Genomic DNA, 24,043 nt, shown 5'->3' with positions numbered 1-24,043 from the left:
GAATATTTGCTTTTGAATGCACATTTGCTTGAAATACTCAAGACTGAATGTATCCAATTGTACCCAATCATTTGTTGATAGTTTTGGACAAAAGGAAGCTGAATTTGCAACATAACAAATGCCACAAAGCAATGTTTTGGTTAGATAATTGTGGATTGGTAGACAACGATGAGAGAAATTGAAGTAATATTATATTCATTCAAACTTTAGAGAGGGGAAAAAAGCCCCTACTAATTGAAGTTCATTTGATTTGTGGTCACTATTTCTCTTAAACATATTGATTTGCTAGGGTGGATTTGTTTTGTGTTTTTCAAGCTTAGCGAGTTTGTGGATGGAGTAACAGTGGAACATAGCCCAGAATTGTCAATAACGGTGACAACCAAGAAATCTAGTCAAGCATGGACCTTTGTACTCCATTGTAAGGTAAATATTGTAGATTCATTTTGAAGTTTGTTGATTGAATATAATACTTGGAAGCCTTTAACACGCTCAAATCTGAAAATACTGAATTTATTCTTTCATGCATTTGTACCAAGAATTTCCAGTGAGAAAGGGGAGTAACAGCAATGTTAGATCTCATGCATATTTGCACAAGTGCACCCAAAAACAAAGTGGTTGAGGGTTTGGAACTCTTCAGTTATATTGGTATCCTGGGAAACTCCATGTGTTGTTTCTACAAGCATTTAAATCTCTGTACTTTGGAATTGTCCTACTTTAAATTTGTCAGTATTTACTTTGTCAAGAAATACATAAATATCTGTGAATTATAACTTTTATTCAAGCCAGCCCTATATTAGGCTGCAAAAACTTCCTGTGAGTGGTTCATTTTATTTGGTGTATGTCCAATTGAAACATGAGCCCTCTCTGTAGTTCAAAGTGTCCAACTTCTAAACTAGCCCAGAAATCTATTCCTCAAACTAATCCATGAAAGTTAGATTTTTTTAAAAATTGAGGGATACTTAAACTAGATTAATGGGATCACTGCTAGTTTTACTTATAATGAAATGTGCAGATTATTTTCATTAGTGCATTACAAAAAAAAAGTTAAACTGGTTGGACCAGCAGCCATGTAAAATCTTGCATGTAATTTGAAGAAATGTGGCTCGTATTAACGTCAGACAGCAATACACATAGAAGGCAAACTGTTAAATTACTTTGCAGTGTTTGATCAGGTAACTGGTATTATGCTGGTGGTTTTCTGCGTACAGTAATGACTGCCAATGAATTGGTTTATATGACGATGAGATCATTCTAAAGTACAGGGTAATCCAAGGGGTTCTGTGGCATGGTGTAATGTCACTAGACTAATAATGCAAATCACGAGGCTAAGGTATATGGATCTATTAGTAACAAGTCTGACTCCTGACGTGGTGGCAGAGGTTCGGCTGCTAAAGCAGCTGGAGATGTCTGGGCTAAGAATAGTTCCCTGAGGAAATCAAGAACTCAATTAGGAGAAAGAACTGTCACTAGCTGATCTTACGTTACAAGATATAAGACCAGAATTAGGCCATTTGGCCCATCAGTTCTGCTCTGCCATACAGTTAGGGGCTGATATGTTTCTCAACCCCATTCATTTGCTTTCTCATTGTAACCTTTGACTTACTAATCAAGAACCTATCTATCTGTCTTAAATGCAGTCAATGTCTTGGACTCCACATCCTTCTGTGGAAATTAGTCTCACTGATTCACCACCTTCTGACTGAAGAAATTGCTCCTCATCTCCCTTTCCTGTCTGCTCTCATATCCCTAAGTATTCTGAGAGACCAAATAAGATCTGTCATCCCCACCCTTATAGGTATTCAGCAATGGCACATCCACCACCATTTGGGGTAAGGTGTTCCAATGGTTCTTGCAACCTCTTTGAGTGAATTAACTTCTTGTCTTAGTATAACTTATAATACTTTATGACCCCACCTTTTATTTTTGTTGGTCAAGAAAATGTATCTTGGCATCTACCCAATCTAATTCCTGCAGACTGATTCTGTGTATTTGGGTGTCCAGAAATGGAACTAGTGAATCCAGTTAAAAAGTGAGATCTCATTGCTGTCATAATGTATGCTGTCATTAGTTAGTTTGGAAGCACTGAGAAAGAAGTTACAGTCATTTTAAAGGAGATAGAACAGGTGATAAATGCTGCTTTTGGAATTAATGTTGGGTTAATTTTTTTTCTCTCCTCAGCCTGCACGTTTGCTGTATCGAATAGCTTTGCTCTACGATGCTCATCGTCCTCATTTTTCTATTATGACTGTCTCTGTTGGTGATCTCAACACCCAGGTGGTACAAGATGTACCTGAGAACTGTCAGGAGTGGCTTGGAGGAGGGAAGATGACTCAGAATGGAATGGACCATTGTATCTATAGAGTCAGTGTACAATTCAATACAGAAATATTTGGAACTTTTCGTCAAACTGTAGTTTTTGACTTTGGATCTGAGCCAGTCCTGATGCAAAGGATTATGGTGGATGCTGCTTCAATAGAAGGTCTGTATTAGATCATTTTTGCTGTGTGATTAGAAAGCTTGCTGTTTGCTTTCAGTATTGGAAATGCCAAGACATATTGAAGAATCTAAAGGGTCCAGAAATCTCATTTGACAGTTTTATTTGTGCCATGGTGAAGGGCGTCTGCTAAGAAAGTTAATTAAAGGCAAAAAAGGATGACAGTAGTTAATAGACAAACAGACATGAGAGAAAAAAATGGTGATTAACAATTCTAACAATTTCCCCTTCAGAAAATATAATTGTGAAAGTTTTGGAGTAGGGCAATGCATAGAAATTCGCGCCCGAGCGATCAGAAGTGAAATTAGGAGGCACTCATACATGCCAAGGATGTTCAAAATTTGGAACGCTTTTGATGCTGGATGAACTGTTAATTTTAAATTGAGATTAAAACAATATTTATTGTATTGAGATCTTACAAATGAGTCATGAAATAATTGAATGGTAAATCTCATTGAAAACTGAAATGACCTATTCCTGTTCCTATGTTCCAAAATTAAATAATAGTCCCTTGTAAGCTGCTGTGGCTTTTCACTCTATAAAAAATGTAAATATGTTGCAGGTGGTTTGAATATTTGATGGATCCCACTTGTTATGATTGCTGTATGCCCCTTGAGCCTGTTTCACCATTCATTCAGTTAATGGCTAAACATCAATATCCACTTTCCTTATCCTGTTATTCCTGTATTACCCAAGAATCCAACGCTCTTAGTCTTGAATATGATTTCATGCACATAGAGAATGAAGGGGACTCAAAAGGTTCTTGGAGTGTGACATTAACTATCTCAAGAAACCAGAAATATTCATTTCCTCTACTGTCTGATTTCTATCCTTCAGACATTGCACTATCATGCTACCATATCAACAGCTTGTATCTCTCAAGTACTTTGGATGAAATAAACATCCAAACGTACTTAATAGAAGTGGCAAGGTGACCAAAACTCTGATTTTAAAAAGTGATAAAATTTGAAAGATGGAAAGAAAATGGAATAAATATTGCAGTTTAAGTCACTGTCATTTTATGCATTGATGAGAAAGGTGAGACACTTTTTTTGTTGTAGTTTGAGATTTTTAGCCATCTTAGCATGGGAATTACTACTTGTGAGTTTATATTGCAACTATTACTAATAAGTAATTGAGGACTTAAGTAATGTGACAAAGACATATTGGAGCCGCTAAGCTTAAAATTAGGACACATGTTAATAAAAATCATTGAAAGTTCATCAGCTAACCATTGACAAGACATCCTAAAGTATCAATGGTACACTGTAAATATCTGAAAAACTTGGAGAGGCTGAATTAATTGGTGCACCAGTCTAGTATGATTGCATGGAGCCGATGCTTTAATGTTGTAGTAGTTGACTTTGTCAGTAGAGCTCCAATTAACACATTGACCAGGACAAAGTTGGAAATGAACAACGAATTTTCAGATCACCGGGGGAAAGGATTATCAGTTCTTGGTGGAATGAGGAACATGGTCCATAGGTTGTTAGTCTATTTGTTTATTCCCCTTGGTCAATTCAGAGAAGAATTCAGCAAAGTCACTGTTTAATCCACTCACAGGAACAGTGTACCAGCAATTAATGCTGGAAATAATGCAGAGTTAAGTTGAAATGGAATAAAAATTACTACAGATCTTTCTGATTCATTCCCTTAAACAGTTGCAGAATAAACCAATTTGTGACTTGAATTTTAGCCTTAATACATCAAAATGTAAATAAATCTACCTTTTGAAAATTCAAGAAAGATTTGAATTTGTATGTTGCCTTTCTCAGCCTATGAAGTACTTTTGAAATTGGTTATTGTTGAAATATAGCACACCCAGCAACCGATTGGTTCACTGCAACCCCACCCCCTCCCCAAACCGTAGTGCAATGATGTGATAATTGAACAGGTAGGAACACCCGCAAATTTCCAGTAGTTGCTACATTTAACCTAGGGAACAATACATCCCTTTGGTATGTTAATATTTAATATTAGGCAATCATTAAAGAAAGAGGCCAGTGACTTTGAGCTGGGAAGAATATCTAGGACTGACTGTAACTTGTAACAGCTTTATATTCCTGTTCATCTCTTTTATTTAGATACCCAGTGTTTTAGAGACTGAATCCAGGCTTTATGGAGTGTGGATTCACTGCTTTATAGAAAAAAGAAAATCATTTGATCTCTAGTGATCTGTCTGACAGTTGGTGTACTGCATAATGGTTTTCTGTTACAATTCCTGTGTGTCCGAATCATTTACTATTTTAATATAGGCTAGTGAAAACAACATGATATCTGGAGCTGAGGCAAAGTGGGGTCCACTGAATAGATCAATCTGTGATATTGATTCTGAGAAATATGAAGTACAAAAATCTTTTGATATTAGCCTTATATAAACTCTATGACTGAGCATCTTCTAAGGTAGAGAAGCCCAAATTTCACTCCTCACTGACTGAGACCATGTTCTGGATTCATCAGCTCGTTGAAGGTAGCTTCTCAACATGTACCTTTCATCGAACCTTTACTATTGTCACTGGAAGAAGAAGCCGTAAGGTTACATAATTGCTGTTTCTTTTGATTCAAAATTGATACTATGGAGCATGATGACCTGTTTCACCTCATCTAAGGCAACAGAACTGCAGAGCTATGGTCTGTATTGCAGAACCACAGTTTTTTTTAGCAAGGTAAATTTGGACCCAATCTCCAGAGATATTTCTAACTGCTAGTGGTGTGAAAGCAGACAGTATTGGTTCATTAAAATGCAAATTAGATTCCTTTCACATAATAAAACTTTCTGACAGTGCTAGAGTAATTTTAGGCAGTAAAAAACAACTAACTTAGTTTGAATATTTCAACTGCATGTCTGTGCTTCCCAATTTTTTATCACTGGGGTTTTGTAGGCCATATATCTGGGTCTGTTGTAGACCAATTAATAAAGGTTGATTGTGGCGATTGAGTAAACATCTCCATTATCATTATGTCAAGCCAACCACCAGGCTGCTGATCGGTGGAAGTGATGGACTTTGGTCCTTTCTCATCAAGCAGTTCCAGTGTTCCGAAAAGAGAAGTGAGTGAGCTATAGTTTTTTACAGCATTGCAAAAGGCCCTTTGGCCCATCACGTGGCCGTGCCTGCCATCAAGCATCTATCTATTCCCAATCCCATTTTTCAGCAATTGGCCTGTAGCTAAATATGATATGACATTTCAGGTGTTCATCTAAATACTATTTAAGTGTCTTGATGCTTCCTGCCTCTCCCATTCCTTTAGGCAATAAGTTTTAGATGCCCACCACCCTCCAGATGTAAAAATGTTTCCTTAAAACTGCTCTCAACCTTATGCTTCTTAGCTTAAAACTGTGCCCTCTGGTTATTGACTTCTCTTCTAAGGAGAAGTGTTTTTCCTTATCCACCTCAGTCAGGTTGTCCCTCACCCTTCTCTGCTGCAAGGAAAACAACCCAAGCTTAGGTTGTCTATCTTCGTAGCTGAACCACCTCAACTGAGGCAATATTCTGATGAATCTCCTCTGCAATCACATCCTTCCTATACTGTGGCGACCAGAACAGCAGACAGTACTCCTGCTGTGGCCTAATTAACATTGTATCCAGCTCCAACACAACCTCTCTACTCTTGTATTCAAGCTTGGACTAGTAAAGGCAAGTAACCCATATGTCACAAAATCATCATACCTTACCCTGCAGGTTGAGGCTATTTGAGCTATCACATCTGCACTGATCCACTGAAACGCATCCCACCCAGACCACCCTATCCCCACAAGTCTGCATTTGCCATGGTTAATCCAAATAACACACATTCTTGGACAGTATGTGGTAATTTATCATGGCCAATCCACCTAAACTGCACTATTTTGGACTGTGGTAGGGAACCGGAGCACCTGGCAGAAACCTATGCAGGCATGGGTAGAGAGTATAAACTCCGCACGGACACTGTCACTGTGCTGCCTATCTTAACTGTCTTTATCTGTCTGTCCAACTGTCTTTATCTGTCTGTCCTACTGCCTTCAGGCATCTATAGACATGCACATCAAAGTCACTCAGGACATGAGGAAGTACAGGTATTCAACCATTCAATATTTACTCCCTTGCCATGAAACTACAATAAAGATGCCTTGTAATGTAAACCTGATTGAATATAATTGCTTGTCACTAATACTTTGCCGGTTTAACTTGGTATTACTGAGCTTACTCCCAGTTGCTGGAGAGCAGACAGGTTGGTGGCTCTGTGCTGACTGAATCTAGCTAGAAGTCAACACCTACTGCTCTGGTTTAATCTGTGTGCTTCTTTAGTTTCTGTTAATTTAACTTCTCATGTTCCTAGAGGCTAAGAAGATGGTACAGAGGTGTAGAAACAATTTTTTAGTTAAAGCAAATACTGATTGTAAATTTAATTTACAGATTTAGAACACCTGATGCAAGCAAGGCAGCAACTTCTCACCACAGCTAAACGATGGGATTCCACTTGTAAAACAATTGTAGAGTTTGAGCCAAATGAAACTACTGACTTGGAGAAAAGTCTCTTGACCCGGTACCAGATTCCGTTGTCTGCAGACCAGCTCTTCACACAATCTGTGCTTGACAAATCATTGACCAAATCTAATTATCAGTCTCGATTACATGATTTACTGTACATTGAGGAAATAGCACAGTATAAAGAAGTCAGCAAGTGAGTACAATGTAGCAAATAACATTTAATTGTTTTACAGTGTTAATCTTTTGTCTCTATAGATGTATTGCAAATGACTTGCTTTTGCTAAGCAGATCCTGTATACAGGGCGAAATGATTTAAACCTCAACTCCTGCTATACTGCGGAATCAAATTATTGCCAATAGTTTTATTTCTGGACATCTATATTTCAGCCTTTGAAATAACTTTTGCAGTGGTGTTTTCTCATTTTCCCCAACTTTACAATTAATTCAGAACTGTTCCACGGTTTATTTCAAAAATGCTGATTTGACACTGATGCTAAGTAGCTCCTGCTCAGGGATTTTTCAGTTATTGATTTTTAAAATTTCTTGTTGGAACTTGGCTGTTCACCGTAGTGACGGTCTGCTGAAATATTATTAAAACATTGACCTATGCAAAGATTTATAAACAAGAATTACTGCATTTAAAAGACATCTGGATGGGTACGTGAATAGGAAGGATTTAAAGGTTTATGGGCCAAATGGTGGCAAATAGGACTAGATCAGTTCAGGATGTCTGGTCAACGCAGGTGATTTGGACTGAAGGGTCTGTTTCGACGCTATCTATCTGTATGCTTCGCTTTTAATTTTTTTTTCCTCAACATCTCCCCGATGCTTGATGATTTGCACCAGGTGTGTTGTGAACAGGAGAGACTAGAAAGACCCAGATTTAGTTTGATTTTTTATGACCTGTTATTTTTGTCAAGGTGACAGTGTTGCAATTGACTTCAGTACTTGCTTCTGGGAAGGGGTTGGTAGGAATGTGATTGACACAGTTCCTTAACTCCCTTTTTTCATTTTGAAGATTTTGTACTCATGTACTCGAATATAAGTTGACAACTCTTTTATTGCCAACATTGGAAGCTGTACAGAGACCTTTGCAATTGACGTTTGAGTTCATCAAGGCCATCAGTACAAATGTTTTGAACTGTTTCTTGAATCACCAGTTACTATTTTTCATCTGTTCACATTCCTTCAGAGTTTGGTTAAAACGTTATTATATTAAAACGGTTTTTCTTTATTATGTAACAGCAATTCTTCCACCAGATGGAGCACTTATGACACATAAGATCTGTCATCCAAGAGTTAGGCACGGTGACAGTGCATCTATCTCACAGATCCTATGAATTACATATTTTGGGTATTAGGGCCAGCCTTCATTTCGAGGGAACCCCTGGGTTGACAGTCAGAGCAGCTGCAGTGATCATTTAAATTAGGATTGTTTCACTTGCACTTTCACTTGTAGAAAAGTTGTATTTAGCTGTAGGAATAGAATAACTGATTCACCCTTATAATTCAAATATAATGTAAATTGCTTTTACTTGCATTTTGTCAATTAACATTACTGCAAAGATGTGATAGCCACTTATTTTAAAACTAGAGCTTGTTTTAATTTGCACTGCAAGAAAAATACACCATCCATATATTGAAAGGCTTGCACTTTGACAGTTCTATTCATTTTATTTCTATTTTCCTGATTTTGTTATTGCTTGTAAAGAGTTTTCATGAAATTTGCACAAGTCTACATATTTGACTTTATTTAAATTTAGAATATAAATTATTTTTGAAGAGAGCAAATTAACTACTTTGCTGCTTTCCCTTTTCATGTTGGACAGTAGGGCTCTTGTGACCCAGTTGTAGTGTCCCTACCTCACCATCAAACCGGCAGACAAGGGAGGCGCGGTAGTAGTTTGGTGCACCGACCTTTATACCGCTGAGGCCAAACGCCAGCTCGCGGACGCCTCCTCTTATTGCCCCCTTGACCATGACCCCACCTCCCACCACCAAACCATCATCTCCCAGACCATCCATAACCTCATCGCCTCAGGGGATCTCCCATCCACTGCCTCCAATCTCATAGTCCCACAACCCCGCACATCCCGTTTCTACCTCCTGCCCAAAATCCACAAACCTGACTGCCCCGGCTGACCCATTGTCTCAGCCTGCTCCTGCCCCACCGAACTCATCTCGGCGTACCTCGACACGGTTCTGTCCCCTTTAGTCCAAGAACTTCCCACCTACGTTCGGGACACCACCCACGCCCTCCACCTCCTCCATGATTTTCGCTTCCCTGGTCCCCAACGCCTTATCTTCACGATGGACATCCAGTCCCTGTACACCTCCATCCCCCATCACGAAGGACTCAAAGCCCTCCGCTTCTTCCTTTCCCGCCGCACCAACCAGTACCCTTCCACTGACACCCTCCTTCGACTGACTGAACTGGTCCTCACCCTGAATAACTTCTCTTTTCAATCCTCCCACTTCCTCCAAACTAAAGGAGTTGCCATGGGCACCCGCATGGGCCCCAGCTATGCCTGTCTGTTCGTAGGATATGTGGAACAGTCCATCTTCCGCAACTACACTGGCACCACCCCCACCTTTTCCTCCGCTACATTGATGACTGTATCGGAGCTGCCTCGTGCTCCCACGAGGAGATTGACCAGTTCATCAGCTTTACCAACACCTTCCATCCCGACCTGAAATTCACCTGGACTGTCTCAGACTCCTCCCTCCCCTTCCTAGACCTTTCCATTTCTATCTCGGGCAACCGACTCAACACAGACATCTACTATAAACCAACTGACTCCCACAGCTACCTGGACTACACCTCCTCCCACCCTGCCCCCTGTAAAAACGCCATCCCATTTTCCCAATTCCTTCGTCTCCGCCGCATCTGCTCCCAGGAGGACCAGTTCCAATACCGTACAGCCCAGATGGCCTCCTTCTTCAAGGACCGCAGATTCCCCCTAGACGTGATCGACGATGCCCTCCACCGCATCTCCTCCTCTTCCCGCTCCTCCGCCCTTGAGCCCCGCCCCTCCAACCGCCACCAAGACAGAACCCCACTGGTTCTCACCTACCACCCCACCAACCTCCGTATACATCATATTATCCGCTGTCATTTCCGCCACCTCCAAACGGACCCCACCACCAGGGATATATTTCCCTCTCCTCCCCTATCAGCGTTCCGCAAAGACCACTCCCTTCGTGACTCCCTCGTCAGGTCCACACCCCCCACCAACCCAACCTCCACTCCCGGCACTTCCCCTGCAATCGCAGGAAATGCAAAACTTGCGCCAACACCTCCTCCCTTCCTTCTCTCCAAGGCCCCAAGGGATCCTTCCATATCCGCCACAAATTCACCTGCACCTCCACACACATCATCTATTGCATCCGCTGCACCCGATGTGGCCTCCTCTATATTGGGGAGACGGGCCGCCTACTTGTAGAACGCTTCAGGGAACACCTCAGGGACGCCCGGACCAACCAACCCAACCACCCCGTGGCTCAACACTTTAACTCTCCCTCCCACTCCACCGAGGACATGCAGGTCCTTGGACTCCTCCATCGCCAGAACATAACAACATGAAGGTTGGAGGAAGAGCGCCTCATCTTCCGCCTAGGAACCCTCCAACCACAAGGGATGAACTCAGATTTCATCCCTTCCTCATTTCCTCATTTCCCCTCCCCCCACCTTGTCTCAATCGATTCACTCGAACTCAGCACCGCCCTCCTAACCTGCAATCTTCCTACTGACCTCTCCGCCCCCACCCCACTCCAGCCTATCACCCTCACCTTGACCTCCTTCCACCTATCACATCTCCATCGCCCCTCCCCCAAGTCCCTCCTCCCTACCTTTTATCTTAGCCTGCTGGACACACTTTCCTCATTCCTGATGAAGGGCTTATGCCCGAAACGTCGCATTTCCTGTTCCTTGAATGCTGCCTGACCTGTTGCACTTTAACCAGCAACACATTTTCAGCTCTGATCTCCAGCATCTGCAGACTTCACTTTTTACTCCCTACCTGTGAGCCAGGTTGCATCAGTTCAAGTTTCATCTGCTCCAGAGGTGTACCGTAACACATCGAAACAGGTTGATTAAAAATATGTATCAAAACTTGGTTACTTGTTATGTTACATGTTAAGTTACTTGATGACAGACTCTGTAAGCTTTAGTAAAGTGCTTCTCTTTTACCTCTTTTTCTGCAGGTATTGATTTGCTGGCTAATTATTCCAAGGATATAAAGTCCTCTGGTGCCTCACCCAATAACTATTCATCTGAGTCTCACTGTTAGTAAAATATTTGACCACTTAGGTGTCACAGTTGAGTATTTCTTGGCCCCGTACTCAATTTTGATAGTGGTCATTAGGCACAGTAACAACAATCTTGACCAACTTTGCTTGCCTTACTCTTTGAGTCCTTTCACCCACTTAAAGCAAGAATGCTGAGACCATCTGTAATGCACATATTACAGTTAAGGTTAAGGTTAAATAACTCAGCACAGGCTGTGGTATGGACCTGATCTATGTTACACCACATAGGCCTGCTGCTCATTAACCAGCGCAACTCAGAAATCTGGAAGCGGTGTTTAATGCTGGCTAAAACTGTCTGCCTGAATGACACAACACATTTTATTTTCCAATATGTTGTGCCAAGGATTCTCCAGGACTTTTAAGTGCCTTCATTTTGTCTCCACTGTATGCTTCTGACCTTGCTGTTTACTGCTATGCATGAGCACTTTAATATTTCACAACAGAAAAGAAGTTTTAGAAAGGGAGAAATGATGTTTCAAGTCCAATATTACTGTTCTTTGGAATTTGAGAAAGTTAGAAAAGTGATGAGTTTTCTGTGAAAAGGAGCGTTGGAAAGAAGTGTGAAAATGAGCAAGTCAGGGGAAAGGTAGAGAGTGAGAGAGATTGGAGGGCACAGGCATTTTGGAACAAAAGGCAAGTTTATGGTCTGAATTGTTGAACATAATCTAGTATCCAGAAGATTGTGAGAGCTTAAACAGAAAATGAGGTGTTGTTTCTCTAGCTGGCATTAACTTCTCTGCAACAGGTCTAAGACAGAACTCGAGATGATGTATTAAAATGGCTAGGGATGGGCAGGTCGGCCAGCGATGCCCACATCCTACAAGTGGATGCTTAAAAAAATTGCTCTTGGCCTCTGCGAGGTAAGAGTATATACCAGGTGACCACAACATTCCCCTTTCTGACAGATTTGATAAATTCGTGGCAACAGTCCATCTTCCGCAACTACACTGGCACCACCCCCCACCTTTTCCTCCGCTACATCGATGACTGTATCGGCGCTGCCTCGTGCTCCCACGAGGAGGTTGAACAGTTCATCAACTTGACCAACACCTTCCATCCCGACCTCAAATTCACCTGGACTGTCTCAGACTCCTCCCTCCCCTTCCTAGACCTTTCCATTTCTATCTCGGGCGACCGACTCAACACAGACATCTACTATAAACCAACTGACTCCCACAGCTACCTGGACTACACCTCCTCCCACCCTGCCCCCTGTAAAAACCCATATTCCCAATTCCTTCGTCTCCGCCGCATCTGCTCCCAGGAGGACCAGATCTAATACCGTACAGCCCAGATGGCCTCCTTCTTCAAGGACCGCAGATTCCCCCCAGACATGATCGACGATGCCTTCCACCGCATCTCCTCCACTTCCCGCTCCTCCGCCCTTGAGCCCCGTTCCTCCAACCGCCACCAAGACAGAATCCCACTGGTTCTCACCTACCACCCCACCAACCAACGCATACAGCGTATCATCCGCTGTCATTTCCGCCACCTCCAAACGGACCCCACCACCAGGGATATATTTCCCTCCCCTCCCCTATCAGCATTCCGCAAAGACCACTCCCTTCGTGACTCCCTCGTCAGGTCCACACCTCCCACCAACCCAACCTCCACTCCCGGCACCTTCCCCTGCAACCGCAGGAAATGCAAAACTTGCGCCCACACCTCCTCCCTCACTTCCCTCCAAGGCCCCAAGGGATCCTTCCATATCCGCCACAAGTTCACCTGCACCTCCACACACATCATCTATTGCATCCGCTGCACCTGATGTGGCCTCCTCTACGTTGGGGAGACGGGCCACCTACTTGCGGAACGCTTCAGAGAACACCTCAGGGACGCTCGGACCAACCAACCCAACCACTCCATGGCTCAACACTTTAACTCTCCCTCCCACTCCACCGAGGACATGCAGGTCCTTGGACTCCTCCATCGCCAGAACATAACAACACGACGGCTGGAGGAGCACCTCATCTTCTGCCTGGGAACCCTCCAACCACAAGGAATGAACTCAGATTTCTCCAGTTTCCTCATTTCCCCTCCCCCCACCTTGTCTCAGTCGGTTCCCTCAACTCAGCACTACCCTCCCAACCTGCAATCTTCTTCCTGACCTCTCCGCCCCCACCCCACTCCAACCTATCACCCTCACCTTGACCTCCTTCCACCTATCACATCTCCATCGCCCCTCCCCCAAGTCCCTCCTCCCTACCTTTTATCTTAGCCTGTCTGGCACATTCTCCTCATTCCTGATGAAGGGCTTATGCCCTAAACATCGAATTTCCTGTTCCTTGGATGCTGCCTAACCTGCTGTGCTTTAACCAGCAACACATTTTCAGCTCTGATCTCCAGCATCTGCAGACCTCACTTTTTACTACTTGATAAATTCATGATAAGGTCTGAGGGAATGGAGTGCAGCAATGAGTGAATTAAATGAAAACTTTAACATTAGCTTAATTTGATATTTTACTTCGGCTAAACATAACAAAAAGCAATGTCTGTTTATCAAATCTTTGATTAGAGGAGTTAGTATCAGAATACAAAATGTGCACCCATATCTTGTTGCTTCATAGTCATCAAGTATGCATTTTCTTGTAGCATTATTTGATCACCTGCTAATGTACATCATTTTGGCTGATAGTAAAGTACAGTAATGATTATGGTTTTGTGCTGTATCTTTGGGATGGGTCTTCAACCATAGTTCCATTTAGGAAAATAGACAAGATCCTATTGCTGTGTTCAAAAAAGAGCAGAGCTCTCCTCATCCTGATCAATAATTTTACTTCAATCATATTCCACCACTATGTAATGAGTCTCTCAGTTACTGTGGGACCTTCAGTGCTTTGATGCTGTATTTGCTTCTGACTTCTCAACAGTGTTTGAGAATGTTCCAAGACTGGAATATGGGTTCTTTTTAATTGCAAGTTCTATCTGCTTTTCCAGTGGTCATATAAGACCAGATTGCTCATCAACTCAGCAATGTCATAATGAGAGAGAATAAAATAATATTAGGAAATGGCAAATCTAAGAAATTCACCTCCATGAAAAGTAAGAATGCATGTATTTGATTTGGTTTCACATTGTCTTGCTCTTTTGAAGAACTTGCAACATTGGCATAGGAGAAACATGTGACTATTCTGGTCTGTTTTGCTACATTGCTAGATATCAATTTACCAAAACAGTATACAGGAGTCAGTCTGCCTTCCACAACTGTTTATTTGTGTTTCATCTGTCAATTAAGATTTAATTCTGGTCTGTCTCTTCCTAACCGCTCTGCTTTGTTGGGCAAAACCAGCTCTTTATGGTTTAAACTGCTGAACAAGACGTATTTGTCCCACTAGTTTTATATATCTTAACCAACCTGTTCAGACATATCATTACACACTTCCAAGCAGGTCGGACTTGAACATCAGTCTCCTAGCACAAAGTGAGGGACACAGCCACAGCACCACAAGAGTTCCTACCCAAACGTATCCTTTATTTTAGTACAAGAATCACCTGATCACTCAAGGATAGTACTCAGTGTCAGTCTCATTTCGATGATCCTGAAATAGAGTTTGATCCTATGATATTATGAATCTCAGACCTGAGAGGTACCAGTTGTGCCATGCTAAGTGTTATGCTCAATCCCAACCCTTTCTTTTCTTATATCTGGACCTGTTATCACACGACTGAACAGCTTTCTCTATCACCAAATCACCTGTGACTGTTTTCTCCTATTCACCAATTAACTATCAAAAGGCTTCAGTTTTAACACATGAAGGTTGCATTTGGACTCACTGCAAGATTGACCATTAGATACAGGAGCAGAATTAGACCATTCAGTTCCACCATTCAGTTGTGTCTGATTTGTTTCTCAAACCCATTCTCCTGCCTTTTCCCTGTAACCCTTGATCCCTTTACTAATCAAAAACACATGTATCTCTGTCTTAAAGACATTCCATGACTCGACCTTAACAGTCTTCTGTGGCAATGAGTTCCACAGATTCACTACCCTCTGACTGAAGAAATTCCTCCTCGTTCTAAAGGGTTGTCCCTTCACTCTGAGGCTCTCCTCGATCCTAGTTTCTTCTACTGGAAACATTTTCTCTATGTCCACTCTATCCAGGCCTCCTCATGTTTTGTAAGTTTCAATGATGTCCCCCTCATCTTTCTAAACTTCATTGAATACAGACCCAGGGTCCTCAACTGCTCCTCATATGACAAGGCCTTCATCCCTGGGATCATTCTTGTAAGCCTCCCCTCAACTCACAATGCCAACACATCCTATCATCAATATTGGGCCCAAAACTGCCCACAATATTTCTTATACATCCTCAGCATTGCATCTCTGCTCTTGCATTCTAGCCTTGTTGAAATGAATGCTAACATTGCATTTGCCTTTTGAACTGCATGTTAACCTCAAGAGAATCCTGAAATAGGATGTCTTCTTAGTGTAGAAGTTAAGGCTGGACACTTTAAAACAATGTTTAGCTAATGGTATAGTGGCTCAGTGGTTAGGATTGCTGCCTCTCAGTGCCAGGGTTTGGTTCCAGGCTCAGGCAACTGTCTATGTGGAGTTTGCACATAGAGTCATAGAGATGTACAGCATGGAAACAGACCCTTCGGTCCAACCCGTTTATGCCGACCAGATATCCCAACCCAATCTAGTCCCACCTGTCAGCACCCGGCCCATATCCCTCCAAACCCTTCCTATTCATATACCCATCCAAATGCCTCTTAAATGTTGCAATTGTACCAGACTCCCCCACATCCTCTGGCAGTTCATTCCATGCACGTACCACCCTCTGCATGAAAAAGTTGCCCCTTAGGTCTCTTTTATATCTTTCCCCTGTCAACCTAATCTATGCCCTCTAGTTCTGGACTCCCCAATCCCAAGGAAAAGACTTTGTCTATTTATCCTATCCATGCCCCTCATAATTTTGTAAATCTCTATAAGGTCACCCCTCAGCCTCCGATGCTCCAGGGAAAACAGCCCAAGCCTGTTCAGCCTCTCTCTACAGGTCAAATCCTCCAACACCTTGGCAACATCCTTGTAAATCTCTTCTGAACCCTTTCAAGTTTCACAACATCTTTCCGATAGGAAGGAGACCAGAATTTCACACAGTATTCCAACAGTGGCCTAACCAATGTCCTGTACAGCTGCAACATGACCTCCCAAACCCTGTACTCAATACTCTGACCAATAAAGGGAAGCATACCAACGCCACCTTCACTATCCTATCTACCTGTGACTCCACTTGCAAGGAGCTATGAACCAGCACTCCAAGGTCTCTTTGTTCAGCAACATTCCCTAGGACCTTACCATTAAGTGTATAAGTCTTACTTTCCCAAAATGCAGCACCTCGCATTTATCTGAATTAAACTCCATCTGCCACTTCTCAGCCCATTGGCCCATCTGATCAAGATCCTCTTGTGACTGAGGTAACCCTCTTCGTTGTCCACTATACCTCCAATTTTGGTGTCATCTGCAAACTTACTAACTGTACCACTTATGCTCTCATCTAAATCGTTTATATAAATGACAAAAAGTGGAGGGCCCAGCACCGATCCTTGTGGCACTCCACAAGTCACAGGCCTCCAGTCTGAAAGACAACCCTCCATCACCACCCTCTGTCGCCTACCCCGTGTCTGCATTGGTTTCCTTTGGGGGCTCCGGTTTCCTCCCACAGTGCAAAGATGTGCAGGTTAGGTGGATTGGCCACAATGTAATTGTCCATAGTGTTCATGGGTGTGTAGACTAGGTGGATTAGCCATGGTAAATGTTAGGTTACGGGATATGGTTCGGGGCTAGGTCTAGGTGGGAAGTCCTTTGGAGTGTAGGTGCAGACACAATGTGCCAATGGCCGCCTCCTGCGCTGTAGCGGTTCTATGATTCTTTGTACTTCAGATTTCTGAAACATTTTCCCCCACAGAAAATAATCTACGTCTTTATTCTTCTGGCCAAAGTATATAACCACTCTCACTCCCACATTATATTCCATTTGCCAATTCTTTGCCCACTCTACTAGCCTGTCCAAGTCCTTCTGCAGCATCTTGGTTTCCTCCGCACTACGTGTGCCTCCTATGCAACACCTGGTCAAAGGACTTGTGGAAATCCAGTTAGATGTCATCCCCTGGCTCTCCTTTGTCTATCTTGCTTCTTACCTCAGTGAAAGAGCTCTTGGCAAAGCCATGTTGATTCAGCTCTATTTTACCATGCGCTTCCAAGTACTCTGTAATTTCATTCTTAATAATCTTGCAAATGACCAAGGTCACTTTAGAATTCCTAGCATCTTAACTACTATGTGAGTAGTCCAGTTCAATGTCTGGCTAATAGAACCATGCAAATGTTGATGGTGAGGGAGTCAGCACTGGTAATGCCACTGAATGTCAAGAGACGATAGTTGGATTCGTTGCTTGTTGGAGATGGTCATTGCGTGGAAAATGTAACAAGTGTTACTTGTCATTTATCTATCAAGCCTGAATGTTGTCCATGTCATGCTGTATACAGCCATGGACTGCTTTAGTATCTGAGGATGTTTACAATGCTGAGCATTCTCACTTCTAACATTATGATGAAGGGAAGCTTCGTGATGAAGCCGCTGGTTTGGCCAAGAATACTACCCAGTGACAGTCCTGCAGTGATGTCCTAGGGCAGAGATGATTGATTTCCAACAACCATACCTTTCTTCCTTTGGACTTTATATCATCCTAATTCACATTGACTCTAGTTTTGCTCAGGTTCCTTGATGCCTCATTCTGTCAAATGCCTTAACGTTAAGGGCAGTTGCTATCACCTTACCTCACCTCAAGAATAGAGCTCTTTGTCCTTGTTTGAACCAAGTTATAATGACGCCAGGATCTGAGTGACTCTGGTAGATAAGTAATTTGATTGGATTTGTCCTGTTTTTAGGACGTCGGACACACCTGGCAAATTTTTCACCTGTCAGCTGCAGAATGTAGCAGGGCGAGAACAGCGTTACTGCCAGAATGCTGTCAGGGCCCATAGCCTTTGCAATATTGAATGTCTTTAGCCATTTTTTTCATATCATATGGAATGAATTGAATTGGTTGTAGACTGCCATCTGTAATGTTGAGGATATTGGAAGGATGCTGTAGTAGATCATCCACTTGGCAAATGCTTCGGCCTTATCCTTTTGCACTGTTATGCTGGATTCCTTCATTGTTCAGAATGGAAATATTTGTGGAGAATTAACTGCAGAGCTTAGATTTGATCTGTTGGTTGTGGGATCACCTAGTCCTCTCTATTGCATACTGCTTCTGTTACTTGACATGCAAGTAGTCCTGTGTTGTACCCTCACTAGATTAATACCACATTGTTAGGTATGCCTGGTGCTGCTGGCATGCCCTCCTGTACTCTTCATTGAACAGGAGTTGATTTCCTGAATTAAAGTTGGTAGCGTGGGGGATGTCATGAGTTTTGATTCTATAGACTGTGACTGAGTGCAATTCTACAGTTGATAACCCACAGTTTGTTCATGGTTGCCCAGCCTTGATTCGCCAGATCTGATTGCATTCTGTGCAGTTTAGCATGGTAGTGTCACATAACATGTGGAGGGTATGTTCAGTGTTAAGATGAACTTTGCCTCTTCAAGGATTGTGGAGTGGTCACCCCTACCAGCACTGTCATGGATGAGCATATCTGCAGCAGGCAGGTAACGATGAATTAAAGTAGATTTCTTTCCTCTTGTTTGTTCTGTTGTCACCTGCCACATATGCTGTCTAACAGGCATTTTCTATTGGACTTGGCCAACTGTGTTCCTCAATGCAATTCACAGTGATGGACTTGGAAATCCTCTATCTGGAGTACATTGTTTGCTCTTCTCACTCCTGGTGGTAACTTCACATGGAGGAATATTGATTCATCTGCAGAGAGAGGTGTGGTTGCTGGTAATCAGCTGGAGGTGGTCTTATCCATATTTGACCTGATGCCATAAGATTTCTTGGGTCTAAAGCCAATGCTGGGAATGCACAGTGCAGCTTATTCAAACTATGGTGGTCTGTCCTGATAGGGTATACCCAGTGTTTGTTGTCTTGGGCATTGTCTGTCAGTATGATTCTCAGGTCATTGCTTATCTAGTCTGTTGGATAGTGCTGCCAATGTTTCCAAGGAGGACTTTGCAGGGTCAACAGTTGTTTGCAATTATAAATTCTGAATCAATGCCAGATTGTTCATGCAGTTTAATTCCTCCTTTTTTGACTTTTTAACAGTTTGATCCAAATGAGTGCTAGGTAATTTCAGAAGGCAGTTTAGAATGCAAGATAAGAATCAACCACATTGCTGGAGTTGCATGTAGGTCAGTTTAGGTAAAGATGGCAGATTTCCTTTACAAAAGATATTTGTGAACAAGATAGGGTTTAATGACAACAAGCAGTGGTTACATGGTTCCCATTATGCTAGCTTTTTGTTCTGCATTTTATTGAATTCTAATTTCACCAGCATAGTGGGATTCAAACCCATGCCCTCAGTTAGCCGGCATTCTGGATTAATAATAGAGTTGAATTACCACCTTCCTGTGCGACACCTGATGCTCTCCAAATGTTTTTCTGATGCTTCAACCCTTTGCTTTCCTGCTAGCATTATAGTGTTGAGGTGAACGAAGAAAGTGGAGCTAGTATTTGTTCCTGTCAGGCCAGAGGATCATGACATTGCATAGAATGCAAGTTTAAATCACAGCTGTGTGCGACATTTGGCATGGGTTAATCCCCCAAGCATCTACAAGAAATGTTTGGCATGTACTGCCATGCCAGAGCTGCGTTTAGCTTGTAACTTGGCTGAACTGCAAATATCTTGTGTAACATTTCATCAGCTACTGCATAATTTCTTTCATGCAAACCATCACCAAATGAACTTTCTTCATCAATGTACATAACTATATTTAAGTTCTCACGCATGTCCCTAAACCTATAATTCATAAATTCCCCTTCAATATTTTTGAGATTTTATTGGTGTTCCAAGAGTTGTGCCAACCCAGTTGTCCACCACATTATCCACTTTTGTTTGTTTGGCCATCTTGTCTATTACCAGAGATATGCAAATCCAGTAGCCATACTTCCAAAATATAACAGAAATATTTTGATCATTGTACCCTATGTTTTAGTCCATTGCCACAACCCTATTCCCAGTCTAATGGAACACTTAAATCTGGATGTGATGGTATTATCTAATATTTGAATGTACATCACATTAAAATGTGGATTCTCAATAAAAATTGATATCCCTTGTCCATAACTCTAACATCCTTGAGCAGTAGCTTAAGTTGTTGATGAAGGAGCAAACTGTGTATGCAACTTCCAGAAATTCTCCTTTTGTGAGGTGCACTCCTCTCTCCAGAGGTCAGTCATAATTCTTCTCAGCAAAAAAATGTGGTTTCTTTAAGAGTGCAGTAAATGTTTTCATATCCTAGCTCTTTTTCGTTTTTCTTCTCAAAACATTCTTGGCATTATCAGTATGTGACTCAAAATGACATTGGTGCTGAGGAAATGATTCATTCCTGCTATTCGACATGGGAGGGTTGCTTCTTAAAAAGATATTAGTGTGTTATCGTCCTCAAACCTAAAGTCGTTACTGCTTTCATATTCTTTAACCTTAACATTTATATGTCTCCAAGGGTTTCTAAGTAACAATTTAGCCAATGAGCCCCACATAGTCTTGGAGCTGCAACCACTATCTTATATATTACAATTGAATGCATTAGTGACTAAGACACTCATGGCTTGACTTAAATTTTTAGCAGCTAATAGCTTGCTTTTGTGCCATTGATTCTCATCATACTCAGCATCAAAGCTGTCTGTATTGGCAGTTAATTTAATTATTCAATTCCTGTTTTTTGGACAATTCCTTGTGGAATGGAGTCTAATTATCCTGATGCATTTCTAGGGTTCAGCTGCTTTCAACAATCATTCTAATCTAGTATTTTGTCTTGAGTCACAAATCTACTAAAAGCATGACCCACCTCAGAACGTCTTCTAGCAAAGTGCCTACAACTAGCCCCCTGCCAAGATCTGTGTCACTGCAAAGTTTCTAATTGGAATGATAGCTAGAAATGTTTGTTTCCTCCCCCAAAATTATTTAGAGCATAAATTGTTTATTCTAAAAGAATATTAACCATCAAATTGAACTCCTGTTATAAGAAAAAGGCTATGTGCACATGAGATTTGCGTATAATGTAATAATCTGACCACCAGCACAAATTGGACATTTCTATATCTTTTTTTCAGTAGTTTGTATAACACATCAAAACCTATGACACATTTTTCTGTGGACTAATTGACTGTCTCATTAAATTTATCAAATGTTGGCCAGACCTCGAGTTTACACCAAATTACCTTTTTGTAATTCCATTGTTTGTACTAATCAAATTATGAAACCAAAGACTTGTGGGTAATCATAGGTAGACAGTCTATAGTATGACTTGGCCATTTCAGGAGCAATTCTTTTGCCAGAAAGAAAATTCTTAATTATTTTCATTCCCAAGGAGACTGAAGTTCACGCTCACAACCAAATTATGTTGCTAGTCAAATACTTACCGAAGAAGGAAGCACATATTGGTTCGCTTTCCACAAATGTTTATTTGTCTTTCACAGTTCAATGCAAACTCCAGTCTGGTTTCTCCTCTTCTTAACCAACTTTCTTTATTTAGCAACCCATCCTTAAATCCTCCAATGAGTATCAGCTTATTTCTGGAGTATGTCCTGGTTCATTCTTAAAAGGTCATTCTTTAATTTACAACAGTGACTTTGAGCTTCTTAAACACAAGATTGCATTTTTGAATTAAAGTGCAACCCAGGATCTACCTCTTAGTTCGTTTGGTTGATTGCATATAATTCTTTAAAATGATTGATGCTGATTTCCTCAGTCCTCACTTAGAGGTTTTCTGGAAATATGTTTTTCTTGTCTTTGAATTTGTTTTCTAGTATTTTCTCCAGATTCAAAGTGTTGCAGCATTTTACTTTTAAATTGGGAGGAACACCGATCCAGTCAAGTTGAATGCATTCTCGGCACAGATTATGTGTCAATTCTCTGTCCACAGTTCACAATCCAGCTCATTCAATTTAGCTGTTATGTTTGCAAGGATTCTGAAGTTGAGCAAACTCACACTGTCTGACAGCTCACGACACAGTTCATTCCTTGGTTTGAAAAAAGGTGCACCATCTCAAAATGATCACATCATCAGTTGTGATGGAAACAAGTTTCTTGATTATAATGTTTATCTCAGGCATGTATTTTTTGTATTTGTTGTAGGTATGTTTTCTCTTTAAGGGCCAAAAGGGTGAGAAGATCCTGTTTAGTTCTGATATCCTTAAAAACCATATACAAAAACAAATCAGCTGGTCTGTGTCAGGCATGTCAATGTATCCATCGAACTGTCATGAGAACCATTCACTGTCGTTAAGGTAGTTGCGGAAGCGTCTTTTTGGACAAAGATTCCCCTCATTCTGCTACGGTGTAAACACCAAGTGATATGCGCTGGACTGTTATTATTTTTTCTTTCTTCTTAATGTCTTTGAATAAAGAATGTACAGCCACAGTCCTTGCTTCTTGAATAACTTCACTACCTGTGAATGATTTCTTGTGTTTGCCAGAAGTTAGCAAATGTAAAATGATGCTTCATTGCTGGCCTTGCCTTTTGCCTGTTTGACTGTTGAGCTTTCAACTTATTAACTTGTTTTGTCTGAAGTTTGCTGCCGGAGGGAAATCTACCTTGAGTTCATTGTGCATCGTGTGGTGTCATTTATTCCTTGTCAATACACCTGTGATATAAAAGGCAAATTGTCTTCTCTTTACAGTTGTGAATAGAAATTAATTTTCTATTTCTATGTGGAGGCTGTACATTTTTGGTTATTTAATCCAATTTAATCGCTCGTATTTATTGCTTCACCTTTAGTTCGTGATTTCCCTCTGCTATTGATCATGCTGCAGATTGGCTCTGAGTCTGTGCCTCTGAAGCATCCAGAATGTTGCTGGCTGTTTTCAAGTGTGATGGCACGAGAGGTAATTTCTGGATTTGCAATTTGGCTCCACAGCTCCTGGTGACTTGCATTGCTCTGACGTGTGATGTAGCAGTATTCCCTGTAATTTTTCTTCATCCTGCACTGACCTATTAGATAAGCAGCTGAAATAGTACCCGGCAGGTCATAGTCATACAGCATCGAAACAGAGCATTCGATCCAACTAGTCCATACCAACCAAATTTCCCAAACTGATCTCGTTCCACTTGCCTGCATTTGACCCATTTCTCTCAAACTTTTCGTATTCATGTACTTAGGCAGATGCCTTTTAAATGTTGTCATTGTTGTTTAATAAATCCTTGTATAGGTAGATGCTTTAACAATATTTCAGCATTACTTCAGTACAGTAAACAGCTAAGTTTCAGTATTTCTTATTCATTTGTTTGCATTGCCACAACAAAACTTTAGTTTACAAGCTGGCAAAACCTGTTCAGAATATTAACTCTTTTCTCTAGCCACATGGCTTCTGGAAGCAGAAGTCAAACAGTGGTGTGACAATCGATGTGCACGTGGTGAGGGAATTGGGAAACTAATGACTTCAAATATCAGAGAATAGGGAGAGAATGTGGGCAGTCTCTGAAATCAATCAGACTCTGCAATTGACCAGTTAATCGTGATCCAAATACTGAAGTCCACGAATAGAAAACATTACATCAGTATTGCACCTAGGGTGTTTTTCACTGAGCCATTCAAATGCTTTGTAAAATGAAACTCCTAAAAAGTGATTTTATGTGATGTCTGTGTCATTTAATGGCAAGTTATA

At 41.5% G+C, this 24,043-nt stretch overlaps 1 protein-coding gene across 6 annotated transcripts in view; it reads left to right on the top strand.

The window, feature by feature from the left end:
- Nucleotides 1-24,043, top strand: part of helz (helicase with zinc finger) — a 293,579-nt gene that overhangs the window by 76,724 nt on the left and 192,812 nt on the right. For all 6 annotated transcript variants that reach the window (XM_060844736.1, XM_060844735.1, XM_060844734.1 and 3 more), the window contains 3 exons: nucleotides 316-423; nucleotides 2,179-2,479; nucleotides 6,889-7,156. In XM_060844736.1, coding sequence (XP_060700719.1) covers nucleotides 316-423; nucleotides 2,179-2,479; nucleotides 6,889-7,156 — 677 coding nt within the window. The remainder of the gene's footprint in view (nucleotides 1-315; nucleotides 424-2,178; nucleotides 2,480-6,888; nucleotides 7,157-24,043) is intronic.

The sequence above is a fragment of the Hemiscyllium ocellatum genome, chromosome 25 (assembly GCF_020745735.1).
Source record: "Hemiscyllium ocellatum isolate sHemOce1 chromosome 25, sHemOce1.pat.X.cur, whole genome shotgun sequence".
NCBI lineage: Eukaryota > Metazoa > Chordata > Chondrichthyes > Orectolobiformes > Hemiscylliidae > Hemiscyllium > Hemiscyllium ocellatum.
This window is presented reverse-complemented; position numbering and strand designations above follow the sequence as displayed.